Source organism: Camelus dromedarius, chromosome 7 (assembly GCF_036321535.1).
Source record: "Camelus dromedarius isolate mCamDro1 chromosome 7, mCamDro1.pat, whole genome shotgun sequence".
In the NCBI taxonomy this organism is placed as follows: Eukaryota; Metazoa; Chordata; class Mammalia; order Artiodactyla; family Camelidae; genus Camelus; species Camelus dromedarius.
In genome coordinates this window covers 14,524,686-14,552,306 of record NC_087442.1, presented here as the reverse complement: position 1 = coordinate 14,552,306, position 27,621 = coordinate 14,524,686, and the positions used below count along the sequence as shown (strand labels likewise).

Sequence of the window (27,621 nt, the reverse complement as noted above, 5' to 3'; positions counted from 1 at the left end):
CGTTACAGGGAGGGGTGTCGGCTGGAAGAAGGGATGTTGCGTGAAGAGAAGAAAGCCATACCCTAAAATTAAGAGTATCCAAAATGGACCCAGAAGAAGAGGAAGGACCTAGAAGGCTGGCAAAATGAGGAAGCATTTACTTGACTTCCTTATTTTAGAAAAGAGGAGCTGGACTGATGACTATTTTCACAGTTATGTCTAGGACAGCACAGGTCCAAGTAGCTATAATAGGCAGCCTGGGCAACCAAGAATACACACAGGAAAAATGCTTCCAAGATACTGGAACATACAGGTTGAAGTAACATCCAGGACTGACTACTAGGAACCAGTTGAGAAAAGTGACAACACATTCTAATCTTTCACAGCTGGTACTCATGATGAGCAAGGCTTAGTCTAAGACCATGATTCAAGGAAACCAGGCACTAGCACCCACTCAGTCCTTTGCAAGAGACAGCCATAAAATGAAAAAATGAGCTGTAGGTGGAGGACACTGGGGGAAAAGTTTTCATCAGATATTAGCGTTTCTATTCAAGTAGAACACAGACAGTTGGAGTCACAATAACAATGATCCTTTGATAAGGACTGTGCTACAGTAATGGTCAGTGTACCTGCCTAGCCCCTTGGTTATATGGGTATCAGTGTAACCCAGATCACATTTCACAGAGTAAAAAACTTAAAACTCAGCATAGCTTAAAAAGTAAGCACAATTCAATTCTTCATTTCTGCTCTCATGAATGACTACATGGGAACCAAGTCAAGCACTTCCCACTCCCTTTTTAAACACTTACCTGGAGTATAAGTGATGTAGTTGTAGGAATGAGATCTATGAAAGCTTCACTTGTTGCCAGAAGATCCAAGACACAACCGTATTTGATGACCTCATCCTACTCAGCCACTTAAAAGCAAACCAGGGAGTTAGCCTTCCTCCCTTCCTTTTTCCTTTTTTCCTGTTACGTTCTCATTTTGCAATGCTTTTTAAATTTGTTAACCTAAATGTTCTTGGAGGCCAAAGGCAATCTAAAGCCAAGTTGTAGGTAAATCTTAGTAAATAGTACTCCCCTCTCAACACACACTGACATCTATAATAAGGCTTCAAAAGATAACTAGATAATTATCATCAACAAAGCATCCCAAAGAAACCAAAAGGATCAAAGGATATTATATAGTTACAGTCAACAGTTGGATTTAATAAAGGGGAATGAGAGAGAATAGTAGGGTCAGGACAAAAATAAAGTAATATAACCTGATTTTGGAAAGCCCAGGGTGGGGGTTTGTTTTGTTTGTTCTGTTTCATTTTGTTTTTAATCCGCAGTGATGGTCTGTTTTCCTAGGAAATGTGAAAGAAGACTAGCCAAGGAAAAGCACGCTGTCCTTTTTGTTCCTTTCCTTTCACACAGCCTTTGGGGAGCACCCAGTGAGACCACCATAAAAGGCCATCTTTGCAGCACATTAGGGACTGAATTTCTTTGGAAAAGGACCAGCACTAACCTATCTTCTACAACAGGGAACAATGTTAATGAGGCCACAATGGAACTCAGATGTGTACTGAAAGTTTCCGTCTGCCAACACCACATACTGCAGCAAATGCAACAGTGAGACTTGTATAGAGAGAATCACTTCTGTGCCAGGGCACGGCACAGAATGGGGCAACGTCTCTATTCACGGAGTGTATAATTAAATCAGAAGGGCAGCACCACCCATAGGGGGTAAAATTTGGAATACACTCAGAAAAACAGTAAGTGAATAGGGGAGGAGAAATCATGGGCATTTAAGTTGTCAGAAAAATTCATCATTGTTTGTCCTTAGACTCTATAGAAGTGGTTCCAAAACATGGGAATTAATGAGCACAGAGGAGGGACTTGAATGAAGGACAGTGAAGGTGGTCTGCCAGAGAGGGGTTGGGGGGATATAAACCGTATGGCTGTGTGACTATAAGGGAATTGGGATCTGGAGAGCGGCCTACAAGCAGGGAGTAGAAATAATTCGCTGAAGCAACACGAGCAAATCCAGCGTGAGGAAGAACCTCAAAAGTGATCACTAAAACGTTTGAATCTAATTAAAAAGCCAGTGGGGGATTCCATAGTCATAAACTGAACTGGGGGCACACACACACAAAGAACCCCAATCTAGCAGCTTTGCTTTAGGTAGCCCAAGGTTATTGCCAAGTGGCATCCCGTGATGGCCAATATTGGAAACTCGTCCTAGCAAGGCAGTGAAAGATCTGCAGATGTCTCCATCTGTATCATCGGCCAAGTTTACTTACCACATTTTGCTATAATAGCTTATAGAAAATAAAAGGGAAAAACATCTTTCTTAATCCACTTGATTATTCTGGGCATGAAATAACTGTCTTCCTGTGTGATGTTTCCTTAAAGAAATAGCTACCTTACAAAAATTCTACCTTTTTAAAGAATGAGGGCTGTTGACAAGAACTGAGACCCCTGTTTCTTTGATGACAGAAGTATGGAGGTAAAAGTGGATTGAGAATATACCTTTAAATGGTACTGCTCAGTGATACGAGAACAAAAATAAAAAACCTTATTTTTTTAGTGATCATTTCCCAACCAATAATTAGGAGGATCAACATTTTCAACAAGAAGGATCAACAATTCCTATTACATTAGCTCAAAACTTAGCAATGCTATTAAGAGCCTGTATAGAGGGGTGGCTAAGAATGGTCTCTGGGTCTAGAGTATCCGAGTTTGAATCCTAGTTCTAACCCTTACTAGCAATACTTGTGACCTTGGACAAGTCATCTAGTAGGTTTGTGCCTTAGTCTCCTCATCTGTAAAATGGGAATAATAGAAGTACTGTGATTGTTGTGAAGATTAAATATATTAAAAACATTTAGAACAGTTGGTTCAGTATATAAGTTTGGTGTACCCTTATAAAAGTTATTTAACCTCTCAGCCTCAACAGAACATAGTGTAAGACCCTGCCTGAAACCTACTAAGTTCTAAAAAATACCTTTTTTTGAGTTTTAAGTAAGAGTTTCAAGTAAGAATACACAATGCCAAATAATTTCAAAGTAGCTGAAATTTTGCTGAAACACAAGGACCCAATCCATTAATCCTTCCAACCTTAGTTTCTCAAAAATCAATTATTCTTTAAATTTTTTTCTTAATTTCAGGAGGTATCTTAGAAAATTATAAAAATTTTATATAATCCTCAAAATGTATAAATTTGAATAAAAATGAATATGAAAAGGGAATGAGATACACTGAACTTTCTTAACAATTTAAGCTAAAATGCTGGATTAAAAAAATCAGGAAATGTAGGAAAATGGTGCTAATAGTTGCAACAGACTTTGAATATTCTGAAATCACCACATATAGAGAGACAGAGAAACTAGGTAGAATAAAAAACACATGGTCAACATTGACTCAGAGTAACAAGATATCCTTATAAACCTCAAAATTACGAGTAGCTGGAGAGAAGCTACCAACAGCCAAATGACCTGTGTTTTATCACTGTCTGTGCAGGAAAGCACAGGGGAGCAGTGGGGCCACTGATGGACCTGAGAACACGAAGCCTCAAAACAGCCAGCAGGTGCTCACTGAACAGCCCAGGGCCGATGTGAGAACAGCTACAGAAACTGTCAGAAGCTTTTCCTATTTCCACAGCACACGAATGCAAAGGCCCCCAGTAACGGCAAAAGTATCTGGAGCATTGTAGCCCCTGGGAATACTTAAAACTGACCATCGAGGGCTCGCCTTCAAGGCGAGACCCAAACTAAAGGTAAATGTCTGAATGTAATACACACTGAGAGAACAGGACAATAGGAATAAAGCAAAGAGGTCTGGATAAAGGTGAGGAGAGCGATCAAAGCCAGGAAGTCTGAGAAAGCAAGCCACCACGTTTACTGGGACATTGTGCTGTACACCTGCAACCAACACATTGTAACTGACTGTACCGCAATTAAAAAAATAAATAAACAAACAAGAAAACAGTACACACTACCAACAGAAGAAAGAGCTCTCTGAAATTAGAATAGTTCACAAATGTTTTTCTAAAATTCAGAAAAATTACATATAGAATAGCAAAAAAAAAAAAAAAAGTAAAATCTCATATGAGGAAAAAAACAGAATAAGGACTAGAAAAGCACTCCTACAATTGAAGTGTCCCACAAAGACTCAAGAAACAAAAAAGTAGTAGTGTACTATTTCTCATGAGCTTAAAGACATAAGTAAAGTGATACACAATATAAAGAAATAGCACATACTAGAGTAACTCAGAACTCAGGTGATATAATTCAACAAAAACTAGAAATAAAAGGAAAAAACATTTTGCAGTTAAGACTAAACTAGAAAGAACACAAGAACAAATAAATTCAACCAATAAAGCCTTACAAAAAGAAGATAAAATAAACTTTTAAAAATCAAAATGGAAAAGGGATAAAAAGAATGTCAGAAAATGGCAGATGTTGACAATAGGTAAAGATAAAACATACAAAATGAGTTCCTGAAGAATAAAACCAAAGCAAAAAAAAAAAACAAAAAACAAAAAACCAAACAATTCAGAACACTTCTGAAATTTCAAAAAAATTAAACTCTGTATTTAAATAGTGTAGCTATACCTGAGAACATTATTATTGCAAACTGATCTGTGCCAAGGCATATCTTCATAAAAGTAGTGGACATTGAAGGAAAATAAAATATTCTTTGGGTATTTAGATCAAAAAAGTTGACTTTTATAAGGAGAAAATAGCATCAGACTTCAATAGCAATGCTTTATGCCAAGAGAAGGGAATATTTTTAAAACTGAGTAAAGAACATGTGCCCCAATGAGTCTGTATACAGCACAGTTTTCAAGGATAAAGGGCTCAGATAAACTGCTATTACATGAAAGAACTCAGAAAATACTAGTTTTGTAAGAAATCTAGAGACTGTGGTACAAACAACCAAAATAACTAGAGAGACTTCAGCATAATGACTGATGATGAGCATTATCGACTTTATAATTTGTTAAAAATTAATGTTAAGAGGGAGAAAGCTTAGTATGCAGTGGCTATATCATCTTAACATCAAGATGTCATAAGTCAATAAAAATGCAAGGGAATGTGTTTTAATAGCTTTCAATAATCATAATTGAGTGTGGTAGTATTCTAAGAGTATTGTATGTTTGTTTAAGTGGGATAAAATAAAAGATTAGTTAAGGATGTATCACTCTTAGCTCTGATCACCTGGAAACAATCACCAACATAGTACCTAGTGTGCAGATTCTGGTCTTGAAATACTGTTTCTCATTAAAAGAATCTAAGAGGTTTTAGAGAAATGATGTCTAGGGCAAGAAATACAGAAGATGAGCCTGTAACATCTTGCCACATCAAGAAAGTTATCTAAGAATATCACCCTCCATATGAAGGAAGCTCTCTGAGAGTATTAGGGCAATGTTAGAGGTCTTAGAAGCCAACCTGCAAGTACTCCCTTTAGCCAAAGATAGAACAATTTAAAACATCAACGGGAATAAGAAATGCAATGCACTAAGCCCATAACATATGTTAAAATCATGAATTCATAGTTATTTTTAAAAACTGGTCAATTTTAAGGTGATAGGAACCAATTAATTTTCTTGATAACCAGATAAATAAAAGGACAGACTCAAACATTGATTCTGTTTTCTTGCAGGGAACTGTGTCACTGCTGAGTGATCAAATAGTAGAGGAGATGATAGAATCTTCTCTTCTTAAAAGGACAGAATTCAGAAAATCTCAATGATAGAATCAGAATATCACTGTTTACAACCCCAGTTAATAAATCAAGATATTGGACATCCACAAAACAGTGACATCCAGACATCATTTGCCAACAGACTTGCCAAACAGGTCAGACGTGAGTTTGATCCAGCCTCTGGATCTAGGTGTTAATTTGTGGAAAATATGGAGGACAGAGAAACACATGAACTGTGCCCTTAGTGAACACTCAGCCAAATCCAGTCTATGTGAAATTCTGCAGTTCAAATGGCCTGGGTGTTTGAAAAATAAATTCTTTTTTTTTTAAATTATATACTACTGTTATTTTTAAAATTATGAAATTTAATTATAGTTGATGTTAACAGAAGGAAAATAACTTGAAGATAAAGTTGTTAAGTTTTATATAACCACAAGGTGATATATTGGAATTTAGGCTTAAGAGATTATAAAAACTTTGAAGGCATCAAAAATAAATTTTAAATAAAAGAAAGGGATAAATGGAGAACTTGTATTTAAAAGAGACTTAAAAAGCATACTATAAAAACTGGGCAATATTAAACTGTAGTATTTAGAGTAGCACACTTGAGTGATAAAATATATGAGATAACCCAAATTACTATAAAAGTCAGGGTGGTGGTTACTTTTAGAGGACCGGAGGGGATGAAATTAGGGTGGAGACACCACGTGGAGGGATTTCTATTTATTGGCCTGGGTGATGGGTATAAGGGTATTAGTATGATAATAGTATACATTGTTATTTTTATCTTACAGCAAAAATGAAATAGTCTTTAAAAACTCATCACACACACACTCGCCACTGTTAAAAAAGTAGATCCATTAAACAAAGTAAATTCAGTGACCCTAGTAGATGACAAGGTGCCAGAAGTACCAGACGCCCTAAAGGTTTGCACCGCACGCTGAGGATCCTGAGCCCCTCTGGTGGCTGTGTGCGGCCCAGGAGACAAGGGAAAGCCTGGAACCTGCCCTCATAAACTCCCACAGAAAACTCTGTCCCCAAAGAGCTAAAGCAGTGCAACAAGGAATAAGAAATAAAGACTACAAAGGTGTGTGAAATTAAAAACAAAAACAAAACTCTTATGGAAGTCTTCTGCCAACAGCTAAATATGATGCACTCTGAGTTACTGTCTCTGTGTTTCCTATGCATTCTAACCAACCAAACAACACCCATCCCCTCAAACCCACAAATGGAGAATTTATGTTACTCAAGTTTGGTAGTTTTCTCTGGTGAAAGAAGAACATCTCTGAAGGAGGGAAAGAATTTTCATGCATAAAAGTCCAAAAAAATGAGCAGCTCACCTAGAGTAATCTTAAATGAACATAAGTAAAAATCAGTAAAAATGAACAAGTCAACAACTTTGAAGAACTTAGCCAGGATGCATTTCAGAGAAACAAAGAGAGATAAAATAGGGTAGAGAGGGGGGTAAGACAGGTACAGGACAGCATGAAAATGTCTAACCTGCATCTAAATGGAATTCCAGGAGATCTACGGAGAGAAGAGGAAGTCTTCAGGTAATGTTTGTACTTAAATGTCTACGTTAGAAACAGAAGAGAAGAGGGATAAAAATAAGCCAAATAATTAGAAGAAGGAAATTATAAACATAAAACAGAAAAAAAAAAAAAGACCAATAAAGGTAAAAAACAGTTTCTTGAAAAACCAAGAAGATAAACAGGGCTCCAGGCCTCTGATGAGAGGGTGGAGAGAGACAGAGACACACACACACACACACACGAAGCAGGCATTAATGGTATTAAAAATGAAAGGTGTATGTAACCTCAGATCACACAGATAATATTCCTTAAAAATTTATGCCAGAAAATGAAAAATAACTAAAAAATGGATGACTTCCTTAAAAATAGTTACCAATACTGATTCAAGAAGACACAGAAAATATGGTCTCCCTAAACATACATAAAAATACAAATCTATGATTGAAATTATTCCTGCAAAGGAGATGCCAGCCCCAGGCAGTTTTATTAATGGGATGTTCCAAGCTATTCAGAAAATAGGTAACTCAAGTGTTATACAAAGTCTTCCAGATCTTAGGAAATGAGGAAACACTTTCCAATTCATTTTATGAAGCTAGAAATACCATATGTGCACTATACAATAAAAAAAAAAGGCCAATCACATGAACATGGATGTAAAAATCCTACACAGAATATTAGTAAGCTGAACCCAGCAATATATAAGGAAGATAAATGTAATAGCCAATTTGAATTCATCTTATGCATATAATACTGCTTTCCATTAGAAAATCAATTAATGAAATGCACTACAATAAAAGGCCAAATGAGAAGAAGCATATCATTATCACAAAAGATGAAGAAAAAGGTATTCAATACAAGTCAGTTCTCATTGAAGTCGGCAAATCTGGATGAAGGGGAAGATCCTTTAAAGGTCTGCAAAACCACCACACCACCAGCACCACGACCACGTGTCAGTGACCTTCACGCTGACTGGTGATTTGTGGACGGCATTCACTGGAGAGCAGGACCAAGTCCGTGATGCTGACTATCTTTACATCTACTCGATACTGAACTGAAGGTTCTAATCAGCAGAGACAGAATTGAGAACACATGCAGAGCATGATGGCTGGAAAGGATGGAACAGAATTCTCAGTACTTGTGGATGACATTGCCTGTGTGGAATTCTTTCCTCACAAAAGGATCCTTCAGATAAAAGTTTATGAATGTAAGAGACTAGCAGAATCTTGATTGAAGATTTTGAAATAAGAATCTTTAAACAATATTAAGTCAGCTGCCTCTTAAAATGCCAACAATGACAGCTTGGAAAATACAGTTTTAAAAATACAAAATGTCACTAAAAATGTAAAGTACTTAGGAATATATTTTACAAAAGATGGCCAAAACCTTCATAAAGAAAATTATAAAGCTCTGTTGATAGGCATCTTAAAAGGCCAATTTGTCTTTAAAAAATTAAATGTAAAGAGAGATGATTTGAGACAGAAAGACCCATTATCATTAAAATATCAGTTCTCTTTATACTGGTTTATGGATTCATGCAATTTCCATGAAAATTGCAACATAAAACTTTCATAAGCTGATTCTAAAATTATATGGAGAAACAAAAGTCCATGTACAGTCAAGACAAGAAGAACAAATTTTAGGTATCCCCCAGATATCAAGATTTCTACCAAAGTTTAGAGCAATGAAAACAATGTGGTATCATACAATAGACATGTGGATCAATAAAACAGAAAAAGGAATCTGGAAACACATGAATATGGGGGGACCGAACAGGCTCTGCCTGTCAGTGAAGGAAATCAATGATAATGACTGGTTATGTATAAGAGAAAAATCAAAATAAAACTGGATCTTTACCTCACCAAACCACAAAATCTAGTCCAAGATATTAAAGACACAGCTGAAAACTCTACACTATAAAAACTGTAGAGGAGGTAATGGGACCATATGATTATGCTATGAAAGGATTCCTTTAAAGAACATACCAAAGGTATAAACCACAGAGAAAATATTAATAATTTGATTACATTAAATTGAAGATTTATTCCTCAAAAACATTTTAAAAGGTAAACCTCAAACTGGAGAAAATTTGCAACACATATCAACAAATATTTTTTACCTAAGATACATAAAAATGTTTATGAATTATTAAGAAAAAGATAACCCAGTAGGGGGAAATGGGCAAAAGAACTAAAGAGGCATTTCACTGAAGAGTAAACACAAGTGACCTATAAATACATGAAAAATGTTCAGTCTGATATGTAATTATTTAATGCAAATTAAAATCATGACGTACCATTTGACACTCCCACCAAATTGGCAAAAAAAATTTTTAATTAATTAATATCAAGTGTTGGCAAGGATGTGGATTGATGGGAACTCTTACCTACTGCAGTTGAGAGTGTAAATTAGAATTATCACTTCGGAAAACAGTCTGTCATCATGTGGTAAGTTAAATATGTGTATAACCTACTACCTGACTACACCACCGCTAGGTTTAAGCCCTAGAGAAATTCTTGCACATGGACACCAGGAGGAGTTATGAAAAAGAATGTTCTTAATACTGTTTAGGATAGCAAACAAACCAGTATCAAACAAAACCCCTAGCGTCCAGCTAAACATTAACCAGCAGAATTTGGATACATAAATTGCTACATAGTCATACAACAGAATGCTATACGACATGAAAAATTAATGAAATGAGTATGACACATCAACAAGGCTGAATCACAAAAACATTCCAAAACAGAAGAAGGAAATCACAGAAGAGTTTGCAAAATAATTTATAAAAGTTCAAAATAAGCAAAACTAGATACACAGACACACATTTATATTATAGAAATGTGTAGTAAAATGATAAAAAAGAAGGAAATTTTTAACAAAAATGGAATAGTAGTGTTCCCATAAGAGAGGGAGGAGAACATAATCAGAAAGGCAGACATGAAGCCTCCAGAGTACAAGTATTTTCTGGATGAGGGCTGGGGGCACACGGTAGTTCCTCTGGTTATAAATTTAAACTGAGCTGATACGAGTTCATATGTTTTAATGAATATTATCTATTTCACTAAAACTACGTGTATACATATATACTTATACCAGAGAGAAAAATGAATTTATGGCATTTGAGCCAAGAGACAGCCACTGATGTATTAAGGAGCTTTAGGCCGCACCACAACCTACTGCAAAGTAAAAGTGCCTCCGAGTGGTCAGTGGACTCATCCTTGGGCACTTACACTAGTGACGGCGGCTGCTACAGCTTTATCTCCACGTAGCCCGCACTCCCACCCTCGTCCACTGTGTTACTGCGGCAACAGAAACATTACCATACAACGTGAGAACCCGTACTGCCCACGTCCAGGGGGTAGGACGGGAGAGGGATGCCTGCTTCCGGCCCGCCAGGGGAAACCAGACTGTCAGCACTTCCTTCCAGGGGAGTCAAGTACTGTCTTCTATTTCATAAGTGAACAGACATCTGTTGGAGGCTGACCCTCTGTCAGTGCACACATGGCACAGACACACACACACACAGTGCACACATGGCAGCAGCAGAGAGGCACTTCGAGAGGCCAGGAAGAGAAGCCGCCTAAGATGACCGACGGGACAGTATCTGAGAGCTCGGAGCAGGCGAAGCAGCCTGGGCACCCGAGGTGGCTCCAGGAGCAATTTAAATGATGAAGTGCTATGCACTAAATGCAGAGGAGACTCACAGGACAAGGCAATCCATCACTGCCAGGCTTATCTTCTGACAAGGAGTAGGACTGCCGCTTCCAGCTGTAACATTAAAATGTAATGTTTCCGCTGGGACTCAGCATGGCAGGCTTCCCCGAAGCTTCAGTTTCACTCAGTTAACTAACTATGAGAGAACGTGACATTGGTATTTACTTTTTCTACAGGGACAAATCATTCCCAGCAGGAGGGAGAAGTTGTTATTTTAGGTCTGTTTTGTTTTGTCATTAAAAAGAAATGACTCACACAGTAGTAAATAAACTCTTGTTACAGGGAAATTTTTTTCCCTCTATAATTCTGTCAATTGACCTTAATGCTGACAATCATTTCTTTTGTTTTCTGGGTACATGATGGGTAAACGAGCAACAGATAAGTGTTAGAACGAGGTCTGAAAATTAACTCTACCACTTACTAGCTGTGATCTTCAGTAGGCTACATAAGTTCTCTGAGCCTGTTTCCCCCACTAAAAATTGAGAGGAACACATTTACTGTGTAGTGTGATTTGCTAAAGATGAAGTGAAATGCTGTAGTTGAAGCACTTCAGCACAGTGTCTAAGTTTCTGTTTCTCTAAGAAACAATAAATTTTAGCCTTTTTCTTAATGACTCTGATACTCTATGATATAGAGAGAAACAACTTACCTTTCACTTTGGCCTTACAAAGTCAGTTCTATATGACCGCACATCTAATCATGAACTGTCCCTTAGTCACTGCAGGCTAAAGTGTGTATTAACCATTTTACTCCCCCTTACCCAGACATAAAAAGGTTTCCATTAAAATTTAATATTTAATGATAATGTTGAAGGAAGCATTTTCCACACCTCCTCCCCAGCACATCTTTTACCTTGTCAAAGGCAGTATAAAATGTTGACCAAACGCCAGAGTAAACATACGCTTCCTCATCCACTGCTGATAATTACAGCATTGTGTTTGGGGTGCTTTTAACAAACTGGAAAATGATTTCACAGGTGACTGTGCACTTGAACTCACAACAGTTCCATGAGGTAGGCAGGGAAGATGTGAAGAGCCCTACTTTACAGCTAAGGAACCTGAAACTAAGAGAGAAAATGACAAAGCCACAGTGTTCAAGCACATTTTCTATGAAAGGGTAATTGGAGGCGATTGGGAATGTCAGGGTTATTGGACTTTGGAAAATTCTGTTTTCCCAAGAATGAAGTCAGCGTTGGAGATAGCCAAAGTGGCCAGTTATTAGAGGAAAAGGATCATTAGTGGGAAGCAGACAAAGTCAAGAGGCACAGAGCTTTATCTTCCCATTTCCCAATACACTCACCCATGTGTCTCAACTTTTCCACCCATAACCTTGAGAAAGCAAAAATGCTGCTGCTTACCTCTCTCATGAGTATACCGCAGTGTCATTATTGTGTACAGATACAAGCTTGATGATGTACTAGTCAAGGTTTTATGCTAACCACAGCAATACGAACACTTAAAAATGCATAAACATAAAACATTTTAAGTGCTAGTAGAAAATCTTGGTGATAAAGGAAAGGAAAAGAATATTTTTCTAAGGATACATGGGCTAAAAGATGATAAAAAATCAGATGAGGTTAGATAAATCAGCATTATAACTTTGCCATTACTATCTGAATAGTTTTTGGAAGTTGCAAAATCAAACTACGAGGCATGGACAGGTGATACAGTTTTTGAGGCCACAAAAGTGTAAAAGCCCTCTAATTTGGATCATAATTCTTTAACTAATCACATATACCAGCTCTTAAAATAATCCACTCTGAAGTGCTCTTAGAACAGAGCAAGTTGTCCTGGTAGTCGTCACCTTTCAGGACATTCAAGGACACTGCATATGCTCACTGATAGCCCACAACCCCTTAAGCATTCCTAGCCGAGGACAGAACTGCAGTTCAGAAGCCCCACCCTCCCTTCATTCTGGATAAGCTTGCACAGATTGGAAGGCAAATGCAAACAAAGGTCATTAACAGAAACCCTCGTTTAAATAAAAACCAAGCACAAGTTTCTGGTTTATCATTTGAGACTTCATTTTTTTTTTTTTAATAAGGTACTGGGGACTGAACCCAGGACCTTGTGCATGCTAAGCACACACCCTACTTACTGAGCTATATCCCTCCCCTGGTTTATCATTTGAACCTGGAAGACCAAGGATCTCAATATACAATAAAAAAACCTAGTCCTACCAACACCCATGAGCAAAACAGCACACACTAGTGGGTCATCATTAGGTGGCTGCTGCCTAATTCTGACTTAATAGGCGTGAACATAATTTGCCCTATGATTTTTCACAAAACATGATACAACTTCCTTCCAATACTGGGAGAGATTTTATTATATGGCAGCAGAACAAGCCTGCTTAAAAACTCCCTCTTGCTCTCTTTAACTTATTCAATTAATAAACATCTTTTGAATGTTTGCCATTTGTTGGACGCTGTATCAAAGAACTCACAGTCTTATAGGGGAGACAGGTAAGTCAAGCATCAAATTTTTATGCTAATTCTAGAGTGAAGAAAAATACTTGATGCAGTGATAAGCAGGACAGAAAGCTCTCATGGAGGATGAGGTGATTAACAAGGTCTCAAATGGGTATAAACTTTATATGGCAAAAAGGAGGAGCAGCTTCTATCAGAGCCGTCTGGATAAAGGCAGGAAACATGATAAATACAGCGAGTCTCAGAAATCAGATGCAGTGCCACATGGCTGGAGCACAGAGCACAGACAGAAGGGGGACATGTGCCAAAAGAAACACTGAGCCGCAGAGGAAGACAAAGATTCCACTATCTAAGACTTTCTGCTCCATGTTAAAAACCAGTATTGGAGAGCTGAATATAATCAGTCACTGAAAAGATTTCACTCTGTAGGCAGTGGGAGTGGATTTTTACCATAGAACAATCAGCTTGGTGCTATCTGGGTACACAGCGAACTCATAAAGAAGGAATTCTAGAGGTGTGGATACCAGTTACAAGACAATTTTAAAAGTCCAAGTTAAGACGTGGAGAGGCCCTAAACTAAAAGAATGGGGGATGGAAAAGAAAACTGAGACTATATATATATATATATATATATATATATATATATATATATATATAAAATACAGAGTTGACAGAATTTAGTGACCAGCTAGAAATAAGAGGGTGAAGAGGAAAGCTTAAAACAGCTGTCATGTTTTTTTACTTGGCCAGCTAAATGGATGACGGTGCCTTAGCTATATTAGAGACGGCATGAAGTGGAATGCCAGGGGTGCTCTTAGAGGCCTGGTTTATCCCTCTTCTGTAAGATTAATCACATTTCGCTTTGTATTGCAGTAGGTTTGGGTCATTTCACCACCCCCTCCCCCAACAGACCCATAAAGCTTCTTGAGGGAGAAAGTTCTGTCACATATCCCATTGTCCCTGCATATATCCTCTCAGAGCATGTTTGTATAACATGATTATGTAACATCACTGACCCACTGTAAACAGTTAAAAGTTCTGACTCACTGAATACACGTACAACTCCAAAGGTTAGATGTGTCAAAACTATGTATTTTCTCCTTTGAGCAAAATAGTTGTCACTTAAAATGCAAATAACTCACCCCAATTGTGTAACAATTTGGACTTCTACTGACTAGCTTCATTTCAGACTCAGAACACCCTCTGCAAATCTCAGTGTCCAATCTGCAAGGGACTTTTTGGACTATCTACTACAAATCCCAGTTTTAAAGGTGAACTCTGTGACTCAGGAAACTTACATGACGAGCCCAAAGTCACAAAAAAAGTACAGCTGACCCTTGAACAACATGAGTGTGAACTGTGCAGGTCCCCTTATTTGAGGATGTCCTCCCAGCAGTAAATGCGGCAGTACTACGCGAGCTGGCTGAATCCACGAACACAGAGAAACTGCAGATAGGAAGGGCCAACTGTAATTATGCACTAATTTTCAACTGCGTGGAGGGTTGGTGCCCCCAGCTCTTGAGTTGTTCAGGAGTCAACTGTATCTGGTGACGGGACAGATATCAAGCAGAACATACTAAGTTTCGAAATATTTGTCAACCAAGATAGTTGTAACAGATTTGAAGATAATACAAGATATCAAATTTAGCTGGGATGAATTCAGTTTTAAAAGTGCTTGATATTTTGCACGAACAAAACAAAACAAAACAAAACACACACCCTCAAGGCAAACATCTTAGAGACATTTTCTTAAATAATTCTTCCCTCTGACAGTGAAATGTAAGGACCACAGCTCCACTTTGAATCCTGTATTAGTAAGTATAAGTAAGACAGATTCTTACCGTGATCTTCTGAAGAGACTGGTGACCTAAAATGAGATAATAAGCATGGTAAATCTTTTGTAAGTGATACTGATAATTATAAGTACAACAGTGATCAAGGATAATCTCATGGAAATTATACCCCCCAAATTCAGGTAAATACAAATTCAGTATAGTAGATGGTGTAATTCATGTGTTGGTTGAATGGTAACTTCTAATCAACAACTCTGAAGGCTTACCTGGATTCTTGAGTGGTAGATATTACTAAAATGTCAGAATTTAGCATGGTGACATAAGACTGAAAAAAAATGTAGTTAAGTCTGGATTTATCACATACAAAAAAAAGAACTCACAGAAATGCGGGATTGAATGAAATCCCGTGATGTGACTAACTGCTCAAGGTCAAGTCTCCAGAGAAAATGCCAGGGACGTCAGTAAGCACTAGATTAAGTGATTGTAGGTAAAAAGAATTCCATGTGGACAGTGAAAAAATGAGACAGAGGAAAAGAAATGACATGGACCTTTATCATGACTGTTTGCTTCCACTCCGTGGAATGGATGTTTGAGTGAGCATGGCGGAGCCCCTCTGTTTGCGGGCCTCCCATTGCTCAGCCTGTGAGAATCAGGTTGAGACAATAGGGCACGGGTCCCCTGGCACTTTTATGAAGCCATGACTTTCACCTGTCACTTCAGACTCAGCAGTAATTATGACATTAAGATACTGATGGATCCTCACACCAGTCCCTTTCACGCTAATAACCGCCTTTTCTTTCTCAGGGGACTACAATTACTCTGAGCAACACAGATGCAACCTTGTGGATGAATCCCCCACCAGCTTGAGAGATCTGACCCGGACTACCAACTCACGCTCCTCTTGGGAGGAGGAGAGACACATCATACTGTCCTCAGAAGTGTCAGAATTTTGAAGGGAAAGGCAAGAAACCAGGAGGGAGGTGCCCTCTCCTCTAAATGATGGGACTGTGGGAGCCCACAGCAGGGAGATGACCAAAGGAAAATGTATTGGTTTGGTAATAAAGCTACCAAACTTTACAGAACTAATATTTATAGATAGTTATAACTAACGTTTATGAGACATGATGACAAATGTTGGGGCAAGGATGCCTCAGTGGATGCATAGCAGTTGAAGGAACTTTTTAGCTACTTTGGGATACTCAATACTGCTTTATCTACTGACGAGAAACATTTTTGTCCGTTATGTGAACAGTAAGTAAAGTATAAAAAAAGACACAGTAGTAACAGTGAGAAAGCCTCAAACTTCCATTTAGGGGCAAAGTGTGAAATCATTTCAACCTCATGGGTCACGTCAAATAAACATTTGCATGTGAAAAGTACGCAGGGGCCCAAGTTCTGGTGGAGAGAAAATGGGTCTCCGGGAGCAGCGGGAGGGAACCTGACATGGAACTAAGTCATGGCTGCAGAATCGGCTGCCTGAGAGGTGCCCTCGGCCTCCCGAGCTGGAGGGGATCCGTCCTCTCCCTGAGAGCGGCTACTTCACACTGGCCACACACCAGTCCTCCCACGAAGCTGGGAGCTCCCTGGGAACTAGGACCGCGTCTCATTCAGAACATAGTGGGCCCCTGACTAAAATGTATTGAAGTGAACTAACTTCAGCTCCACGACACTAGTGTTAAGACTCAGACATACTCTGGAGCTCCTTAAAAAAGTCATCACACCACCTTCAAATGACCTTCACGTTCACCAGCTCCTCAACGAGTTGGGAGGGAGGGGTCCAGGGAGTGAGCCTGAAGCTCCAAACGTGGCCCCGCAACAGAGACGCCCACAATCAAAGGGGCAGAGGGTGCTGGATGGAGCCCAAGAGGGATTGGAAGGGGAGTCTAAAGAGAAACATACACTGCAATTAGATAATTTCTTCAGCTGCCTAGCGATAAAAGAGAGTCAGCAACAAGGAAGCATCTTTACTCCTGTTTTCTGATGGGACATAAACAAAAGCATGTCTTGGACAGTTTGCAATTACTTTCTCACAGAGCTACAGGAATAAAGGGAAACCCATGCCAATGCACGACTCAGCGCCTCAGGTGGAAAGCTTGGGAGAGGTGTTTTTGCTGCCTTTCTGTAAAAGCAAAGCACCAATACTAAGTTTGAAAAATTCCAGATGGCTCCCTAATGGTCCCCAGGGGATGCCTTCTGCAGCATGTCCAGGCAGTGGGGAAGGACTATCGATTTCAGACCGTTTTCTAAGGATTAGTCATGTTGAGTTTCTGTGCCGAATGTCTCCTGCACGCCTGGAATTGTGGAATTTTAAGACATATGGAGTATTTCAATCTCACTCAGTGTTTCACCTTTCACTGTAAACTGTACTAGTGAGACATGCACATCATCCATTATTGCTGTAAATGGGCATAGAGAGTTTTCAGGAAAGAAGAAATACCACAAAATCAGCAGTCTAAGGAGTTATTTTTAAAACAGAGAGGCTGAATCCCAGGGAGCATCTTCCTTTGCCCGACAACTAAGGAAGGCACAAAAGCTGAAAGCTTGCAGCTTCTCCCGCAGCACCCGAGAGGCGTGGGGTTTTCTCCCAGCCTGTTTATCTCTCCTCCACACACTCCACCTCCGAGGACGCAGCTGCTCTCACGGTGCAAACTCACTTTACTAGCACTCAGATAACTCCGGGATTTAGCGTTCTTCTCCTTTGGTCTTTCCTCATCACAAGTCTTTTATTATGGTCTAGAGGATATCTGTATTTGATTTTGCTCTGTTTTATTTGTTTTGGTATTATTTTACACTTTTATTTATATTCTATTCAAATTCAGCAAAGGAAGACAATGAAAACAAAACCTCAAGTCCTGCATTTAAAAATCTGTCTCCTGTTTCATTAAACCTGAATAATTATTATTCAGATTTGAATCTTCCCATTTATGTTGATACGAACCTGAATAATAATCATTACTTGAGCCCCTATTAAGTACCAGGCCCTGTGCCAAGTGATAGGTATTAAAAAAGGAACAAGATACCAGTTTCAAGGAACTCAGAATCTAGTGAGGGAGGGAAATATGTAAACAAGTGATTATAATATAGTGAAAAAATGCAATAATCAAAACATGGATGAGTAAAGAGGAGGCACAGAAGAGAAAACCGATTCTCTTCCAAAAAAAGTAAAACAAGGCTTCAGAAAGCAACACCATCTGAGCTGGGCTTTGAATGGTACGTAGAAGCTTATTAGGTAAGTAAGAAAAAAGAATTCTAGGTGGAAGCTACAGGCATATGAAAAGGAGTAAATATGAAATTCGGCAACATCTTATCAGATATACAAGCAACTCGTTGCTCAAATGTAAAGGAGTAGAAAACATCAGATCTAGAGACACAAGAGGGAGAGGCCGCTCCATTCAGGGGCTGAGGGGCCTATTTGAAGTGCTTGTAGTTTACCTTCTAAGCTACATGGAGCCAGGTTTTGAAGCACAGAAGTTACTCACTCACCCGGGCTTTTGGGCAGGCAGCTGTGGAGAGCAGGCAGTGGGAGAGCCAGAAGCAAGATAGAAGACCAGCTACAGGCTACTGTCGCCAAACGTCCACAGCAAGATCTCTGCTCTTCCGTTCTTTTTGAAATTCATGGACAATAACAGGGAAAATGAGAAGCAGAAAAGGAAGCATCATCTTTGGCGAAACTAGCAGATGTCCATAAACCAGACTGTCATATATGAAGAGCAACCAAGTATAGCAAAACTGGACCAAGTTTCAGGGAGACAAGAGTGTTTCCATCTTAGTCAACGGCGGAGACATGACTACATCATGCACCACAGAATCTAGACAGAGCCCTCAGCTCCCAGCTCTTCGCAGCATAATCAAACCCTGGAGGAAAGTGCTGCTAATAAGACGATATACCCAAAGTCAAGGTTCCAGAAACACGCCAACCCAGTGGCCTTCATCATCCATCCCAAACTAGTGGTTCCAAAAAGAACTCACCCAATGGAAAGATGAGTAATGAACAAAGACGAACTGGCATGATATCTACACAAAAATACCCCAAGAAGAGAGCAGGTCAAGGGTCTTCTGACAAATGAAACTCAGGCTAGGAACACACTAAATAGATGAAGGCCTGAGACAGGTTAAAAACTGTTAACACATCTCCGTGAAATTGAGAAATGGAGAAAGGGAAGGAAGGGAGGAAGGAGGAAACAGGAGAAGGAAATAGAGCCTCTGTGAACAGAAACTTAAAGAAAAAACAAGATGAGCCAAAAACAGTTACAAGACGACAGCACAGGAAAAGAGCAAGTGAAGGTTCGCCCAGATCTCTGAACCATTAAGTTATAGAAAAAACCCGCGGGTTAGCCCCGCTGTGTCACCACTGCAGTGGAGGAAAAAAGGATTAAGAGGTGGTGAATAACAATTAAAAATATGGTGAATAACAATTAAAAATACATTAAGAAATAATCCATTCATTTATTCCTTTTTTTCAAGTATCTGTGGAAGTGTTTTGCTTTTTATCCACTTTGATTTACTTTTCTATGAATTTTAATTTGAAGATTTGCTAGTGAAAGTCCCTTCCCCAATGTTAACCCTGCTTAACTGAATATTCATACTTTTCTCTCCTCTTAAATGAAGGCCAAGACTTCTCAAGCTAGGGTACATGGGGGCATGAAAATAAGGGAGGCCCTAGGAAAACAGGGCCATTTTTAGATGGGGGATTATATAATTTAACTGGTAAAATATCTTTTAAATATTTTTATACTGAAACTGGCACAGCCATATTATGGGTACAAAAGCAAAAGTCACTTACATGCTTAAAACAAAGCAATAAAGTTAAAAAGAAATATATCTGTGTTTGAGACAGTTAGCTTCAGACAATGTCTCCAAGGTCCCCAAGGGCATGAATCTGTTCTCCTCTGGAATAGGGATGTTTCCGAGGAAAAGACAGAAAATATGAAATTATCCACTTCAATACAGCTATAACATCATGGAATGAATCGTTTTATAAGATTAATGGATGCAGATACCAAGAATCTGAGGGAACGAGACACAAAGTGCCATTGGCTCCTCTGCTGGACAGCACTGCTCCAAGACCTCGTCATCACTGAGACACCCTCAGGACAGTCACGTAGTTTGCCTTCCATCCATCTGCACGTTTCCCTTCGAGGCCTCTCATCTTTCAAGTAGATCAATTACAAGGCTTCAGGACACTGAAAAATGTGCCCAGTCTTCTACCAGCAACATAGCAACACGTAAGAGCAAAGGAGTGTCATCATTATGAAAGCCAAAGTCCTGAGGAAGTATTGCATTCCTGGTGATGTTTTATTGTCTCACTCAGTACATCTCGAACTGAGCTGATGGGCATCACGTCACAGCTAGTTCAGCCTTGACCATGTGATAAGATGCTTTGTGATATGTTTTAGATACAGGCATTTTCTTTTTTTTTTATTGAAGTATAGGTGATTTACAACATTGTGTTGGTTTCTGGTGTACAGCAGTGACTCAGTTATATGTACTCTTTTCCATTATGGTTTATTACAGGATACTGAATATAGTTCTCTGTGCTGCACAGTAGGACCTTGTTGTTTACCCATTTTATACAGAGTAGTGTATTATCTGTTAATCCCAAATTCCTAATTTATCCCTCCCCCAACTCCCTTCCCCTGGGTAACCATAAATTTGTTTTCTGTTTGTGAGTCTGTTTCTGTTTCATAAATAAGTTCCTTTGTGTCATATTTTAGATTCCACATACAAGTGATATTATATGGTATTTATCTTTCTCTGATTTACTTCGCTTAGTAGGATAATCTCTAGGTCCATCCATGTTGCTGCAAATGGCATTATTTCATTCCTTTTTATGGCTGAGTAGTAGTCCGCTGTGTACATATTTATACACACACACATACCACATCTTCTATATCCATTCACATTCATCTGTTGATGGACATTTAGGTTGCCTCCATGTCTTGGCTGTTGTAAACAGTGCTGCCATGATTACCAGGGTGCAGATACATGCATTTTCTTGGCAACTTCCATGAAATGCTCTAAACATACAAACTCATCCTAACACAGGATCTATTTTATTTGAATGATATTGTCCTGACTCTACTTTTCATAAAGCTTCTATAAAATATTTTACTTTTTTTCTCATCTCATGGCTTTAATTCAGTAGCACCCATGCCTTTCCCAGTTGGCAATTCCTTGGGAATATCTCTGTCATTTCCTCCCGTGGAGGCAGACAGGTCAATAGACGACCCATTTTACAGAGCCCTTCCTAACAATAGATTAGATGAATATACTGGTGACCCACCTACAGGGGTCTAATACTTTTTGGAAATAATCATCCACAAGTGAATGTCAATCTCCCTTCCCAGGGTCCCCAACACATAGACCCTCTGCTTAGATTTCTAAACCACCACCTAGTATGGAATGGCCAGCAGATGGGGTCACCACACAGAGGTGAGCTTGGAATACAAATACAGGACAGGTGGAAGAGGCAGCTGAACAGGCACAAAAGCAGAGATTCATATGCTGAAAATCCTTAGCCGTGGATTGTTCCTGTAAGACTGCGAACGGGCGGGGAGCACTGAGATACTCATACTAACTCGCAGGCCTGGCTGGCAGAGCCAAGGCCCCTTTTTACCCTCCTTCCCATCACGGAATCATGACAGAAAACAAAGGAGGAATGGTGGGGAGTGAGAAGCTGTGCTGTGTCTACACTCCACTTGGCACGCTACAGACAGCACGTGCCTTGGCTGTGAAGTCCTCGTGAACGAGGCGGCCGTGACCGCGCGCTGAGAGCAACTCTCTCTGCATCTGTTTCACCAGTTCTCCTCTTCACACCTGACTTCCCTCTTCACCCTCCCACTTCTGGGGTGGAGGCCACGGCAAAAATGCCGTTTTCTGCAAGCAGAGGGTGGGTCACTTACTCTACTCTGGCTTCGTATCAGCTCTGAAGATTCTGTCCCTCTCTTTCATCATCCTACTTTTATTTCTTTTTCCCTCCCCTGACCACAGCCCCCAGAGTCCCCTGGGCTTATCTCATCCACCTTCCTCACTCTTTGGTGGAATCCCTTATTTCTGTAGAAGAACCTCCCATCCTGTGCGGATACATCTGTTTCTACTGAAAGACACCAGATACATTCTGGTCTGGGCAGCGTTGCCGGGGTGGACTCTGTTTCCCACCTGGACCACCACTGCTGGTTGCCTGTTAACAAACTCTTGAGAAGTGGCCCAAGTGGAAACCGATTTCCTAGTGGGACACCCCTCCCAGGCACATTTCAAGAGTCCACACACCACTGCTGCAGAACCATCATCTTTGTTTCCCTTCTGTTTTACCTTGAAGTGATAAGGCTACAGAAATCCAATGTATTTCCTAAAACTGTTGATGGACAAAGAACTTTCATTTAAATCAAGTAAGCCAAGGGATGATTTCATGTGATTAGAAAGCATGGCTGTAGGTTACCATCTCTGGGCAACAGCTTCCTCCTTTGAGCTTCCCTCAAGGATGGACATTGCCTAAGGATTGCTGTGCCCAGCCTATGACACCCTTTTGAGGGCTTGAGGGAGCAACAGTGAGATCACAGGTCTAGGTGACATCTTGACCATCATTACTCCAGCCCCCAAGCATCTCTATCTAGGTAAACAGAACCAAAATCTCTTAGCACTGAGAATCTCCATCAACTGTACAATCCTCTCTGTTTGCTTTCCCTCCCTCTAATTATGAATATTGCTATTAAGACAACGAACAAAGCACATACAGTAAAAGAGAGAGCAGGCGAGAATGAGAGCGAGAGAGATGAAAGTTACAGCAGCCACACAAAGTGGCATTGAAATGAGAGAAAGACAAACACATTCTCTATTCAAGTGGTCACAGACCCATTCAGGGAATGCCAAACAGCCTCAAAGGTAACATTCACCGCCAGCAGAGGGGAGGGGCACAGGAAGAGCAAAATCTTGGAGGAAACAGAGAGAGATGGGCATTTGTGTGGAGGTAAGGAAATAAGTCTCAGAACTCAAATAATAAAGGCTGTTTGGTGAGTTTTTCGTTTGATGTAAATTTCCTTTAATTCTGCTCATGCTCATAATTTCCTGTTCTTTAAGACTGCTATCCAAATATATACCCAATGATCCCCACATGATCTGCACTTGAAATACCTTGTGTTTTTTAATAAGTTCCTGCGTTTAGTTATATTTGGTGTTTTGAAAACACCACTGTTTTACCACTAGCTTGTATAATTCCATTTCTCCTGCACACCCTCCTTAATCAGTCTGCAGAGTGAGGAGGAAGCCCCTACACGCCCTTTGAGCTTGAAATTTTACTGCCACCTATTGTTCATCCTTAAGAACTGCAACAAAATGAGGGGACGAGCAAGGCGTTTCTTTGAAATCTGTGGGTAGAGATGGGGAGAAATGGGCGAACTTGGTGGTGAACATAGGAAGAGGTTTTCTAAAAAGAGAGATGACTGGGAGAGACTAATACTGACAAAGTTCATTCAACATGAAAACCTGACCATCACACTTTTTTTATTGTGTGAAATATGAACACTTCTGGGAAATATTTTAGCATTTTGAGGAAGACGTTAAAAAAATTGTACATCAGACACAGTACAATCATGCAGATAAAGAAGATGTGAGACTTCATATTACAAATCAGTCTTTGCAGTACAGCTGCCTGCCCAATTTCTAAAAAGGGATTAAAGGAATAGAAAAGGCATGTTATTCTAAAATCCAACCAAGGGAAATATACCTGCAGAGAGCCTGTAGGGAGTATCAGCAGGGAACACCTTTTATAAAGAGTTGCTGGCTTTATTCTAATGACTCTGGGAGCTCTGGCCAACAACTCCTGTTGAGACACAATCCATCGGGCGTTTTGTGTGAAATGTGGACTTTTTTAAGCATAAGTTGAAACATGAGCTCTAAATCGCGGAGGCAAATCATGTGAGTGCTACATTCCGTATCAACACAAGAAACTTACACAGAAGGCCACCTCACATGCCACGTGATTCAGGACAGGCAATATCTACCTCGTGGGGCTGAGGTGACTGAGCAAGGGCTTACCCACAGCTAATTATTATGAGATCCAAAAAGGACTTCCGAATCTAGCTTTAGAAAATGGAAGGAAAAAAAGAAAAAAGTAAGTGGAGGTGGGAGTTGCTTTGGCACTTCTCCCAAAGATAATTGTAATATATTCCAGAAATTTTCCTATCAACATCTCTCCTCCGACCTCACCCACTTCTCAGGAGAGGGAAGTCATGTTCGCAACACTGGCATGGGAAGCAAAATCTGTGAGAAGTGTCTTTCTCCCCAGCTCTTCTGTGTCCTAGGGGCATTTCTAAGTCACGTATTATAAACAAGCCAAGCCAGTAAAGGAGCTCTGTGAGAAAAAGGTAAATTCATACAAGTCAGTCATGGTAATACTGAGGACAGGAAGTGAAAGCAGCTCCCGAGGCTCCCAGAGTCATCCAGTTAACTTGGTGTTTGAATATTAAACACCGCTCTGTGCTTAACTCTCACCCAGGAGCTGTGGGAAATACTGAACTTGTGATAAGCCATCCCACTTCAAGGAGGTGCTAAGACTACTGTTAGAGCACTGGAGAAAGTTGTAAAGCAGTGTCAGCTGTGGTGGGGGCCCTTATGCCTGGAGATCAGCACAGGAGCCAGGAAAGTTAGGAAAAGGGGAAATGTGGTCCCCATTCCCCTGAATCCCAAGTAAGTAGCTTCTCAATGTTGTAATGACATATCCGTCCTGGGCTCCTCAGGGTTGTGGGTTCCGGGGTCCCCAGAGGTTCCCGTGAGAAGGTGCACACTCTGTACACCTCCTCCATTTCCAGTGGCAATAAAAACACCCCCTTCACACCCCTGACCCCACGCCTGAGCACACCAAGGGGTTACTGGCCAGTATCCCTACAACCTGAGATTCACAGGCAAACATTTTTGGAAGGATTTCAAAATCATAATTTATCCTTTAAATCAATTTAATCAAATTATTCATCTAAGGCAGATGCACTGAGAAAACGAGAGGTTTGTTGGGAATTTGAGAAAGCAGCAAAGGGGTGGCTGGGTTATTTTGAAGGTGAGTGGTTAGAGAGGAGACGTGGCTGCAGGAGGCAGCTGAAACCTGGAAAGAGACCCTTGGACGTGGAATGCGCCGGGCTCTGAAGAATCGGGGTGAATGGGCCGAGGAATAGAGTGGCAGGACACAGAAGCTCACTTGCTGTCCCCAGCACTGTCTCACCTGTGTTCCCGAAGGCTCCACCCTCTCTGTGGAGGTGGGGAGTGGGGGAAGAGGCGGGCCAGGAGGGAGTGGATTCCTAAGGGACCATCCAAGGAATGAGAAGGGATGCAGGCAGCCCTTGAAGAGCCAGTGGTCAGGAGAGAGGACTCACATGAAGAAAATATATCATGTCACCGGTAGATGTACCGAAGTCACATTCATGAGGAACTATAGCCTCTTCCTTGATTATTAAAATTAAAAGCAAATATTCAGCTCAGATCCTGACAGGCACCCTCACTTACAGAGTGACATCTGTGGGAAAGAGAAGCTGCCCCACCTCCCCTCCCATTGCCGGAACCTGCCACGGAAGCCCAGGCACGTGGTGTCTGCCGAGGACCACGGACTCTACAGGGTGGGATCCTCTAAGAGTGACATGATAGGCACTTTGCATATTTGCCCCGCTTTGGAAAGGAAGGAAGGATCACTGGTGGAGCCCTCGGAAACCATGGGCACCTTCCCATGGCAGGGACATCTTCCTGGCATTCCCGGGGGACGGTTCTTAACATTTTTTTTTTTTAAATCCACACAAAGTATATAGGTCATTTATTTCCCTTCTAACCCTGGGCTCAGTGTATAGATGGCTTCTCTTCACCCTTTGGGTTGACAATTTTCTCTAGGTCGCTGCTGATAATATGGTACAGCTCAGCATAGAAGGTCCTCAGGTCCAGCACCGTGGCCCTGAGCTCCCCATAGGCTGCCTCATCTCGCTCGCGCACCAGGGCCCGGTAATCCATCACACAGGTCTCCTTAGAAGCCTTGGCTACAGCATCCCCGCGTTCTGAGAAGTACTTGGAAATGGTTGTCTGGAAGGCGTCCACTTTGGTCTTGACTGCATTTACCCTCTCCAGCACCTTTTCCTGGATTGCTACTCCAAAGTCATCTCCATCCTCAATTTTGGGGGTCAGGTGGTGGATCCATGTGATCACCAGAATGCATTTTTCTTTGAGAGTCCAGACTTCTGGCTTAATCAGAGCAAGCAGGGTCAGGACCTTCTAATTCCAGGAAGGAAGCCGCACTTAGGGACTTCTTTCTTCTCCTGCTTATCCATTTCCATCTCATCATCCTTGGGTGGAGGGTCTGGGATGGGGATGCCCAGTGGGGCCCGGAGAGAAGTCAGGTCAGTCACACTGAGGGGATCCTCCTGCAAGAGCTGATTCAGGTATATGATATTCTGAGGCAAGAATCTGTAGAGGAATTCCTCAGCCTCCTGGAAAAGATTTTGCCTGAAGACATCTACCTGTTTGCAGGCTTCCCCGCTCAGGCACACCCCACAAGGTTTGGCCATGCTGCTCCACTTGCTGCTAGATCGCCAGTCTCCGGTTCTTGTCACTCTTGACTAAACTTTAATCCTGATGCTTAAAAAGCTGGGCCGTCGAGGAGAGCCACGCCCTTATTATGCAGGACTAACACCCGCCGCACCTCTGCCAGCGTCTTCTAGCTTGACTCCAGTCCGACATGCCCCACGTCCTCGCTCCGTTTACCAAGCTGATGAGATCTCAGCGTCAGGTCCTCCAGGAAGACTCAGGACTGTATCCGGGAAGAGAGGACCAACCGCATGCAAAAGGCCTCCAATGTGACCCTGCACCAGCAGCCACTGCTCCCAGGGGACACAGATGACGAATAAGAGCAGGTCCCCGTGTCACTTCCAGCACAACCACTGAGCACAAAACAAAATTCCCATTCCTATACTGGCATGATAGCACTGACTCTAAGCTCCCGAGTGCAGACGGAGATGGAGTGATTTGCCCAATTTCAGAAGGGCGCTTAAATGATTTTGTCACAAAAGACTCTGTTACCTTCCTACCTGCTTTCCTTAATGCCCTAAGGCAGAGTGTGTTGTTGGAAGGAAAGAGAAGAAATCTCCTTTGTTTTGTTTTTAAAGGAGACTCAGTAATTCCCTGAGAGGCCCTTTCCACTGCTCTCTGCCTATTAGGAAACTCAAGAAAAAGTGCTTTTCTGTACAAATTGCCCCCATACATCCTAATGCTCTGGCTTTAGTTGGAAATCTGAGAATTCTGTTCCATCCATAAAATTTTGATGGTTTATGGTTCCCCAAATGCCAAGTTTCTGCCCCTCCATCCAAAGAACATCCAAAACCTCTTCAAGGACTAAACTTCACTCGTGTAACCAAAATAATCTAGAGACAGGACATGGGAGACATGCTAACATCTCACCGCATCAGCTTCTAGAAACAGTTCTTCCTCCCCACCCCGCCCAAACACTGTGTTCAGCAGCA

At 40.8% G+C, this 27,621-nt stretch overlaps 1 protein-coding gene, 1 long non-coding RNA gene and 1 pseudogene across 4 annotated transcripts in view; 1 reads left to right on the top strand and 2 right to left on the bottom strand.

Moving 5' to 3' along the window:
* LOC116154081 (uncharacterized) overlaps positions 1–16,018 on the top strand; it is a 68,785-nt gene extending 52,767 nt beyond the window's left edge. Inside the window, exon 3 of the long non-coding RNA XR_004137940.2 lies at positions 15,941–16,018. This is a non-coding gene — a long non-coding RNA (uncharacterized LOC116154081). The remainder of the gene's footprint in view (positions 1–15,940) is intronic.
* The window catches only part of DGKI (diacylglycerol kinase iota), a 395,126-nt gene that overhangs the window by 32,505 nt on the left and 335,000 nt on the right, over positions 1–27,621 (bottom strand). For both annotated transcript variants that reach the window (XM_064487331.1, XM_031455444.2), the window contains one exon: positions 15,185–15,210. In XM_064487331.1, coding sequence (XP_064343401.1) covers positions 15,185–15,210 — 26 coding nt within the window. The remainder of the gene's footprint in view (positions 1–15,184; positions 15,211–27,621) is intronic.
* Positions 25,886–26,770, bottom strand: LOC105091621 (proteasome activator complex subunit 2-like; annotated as a pseudogene). The gene has a single exon (XR_837381.3). The product of XR_837381.3 is annotated as a proteasome activator complex subunit 2-like (transcript).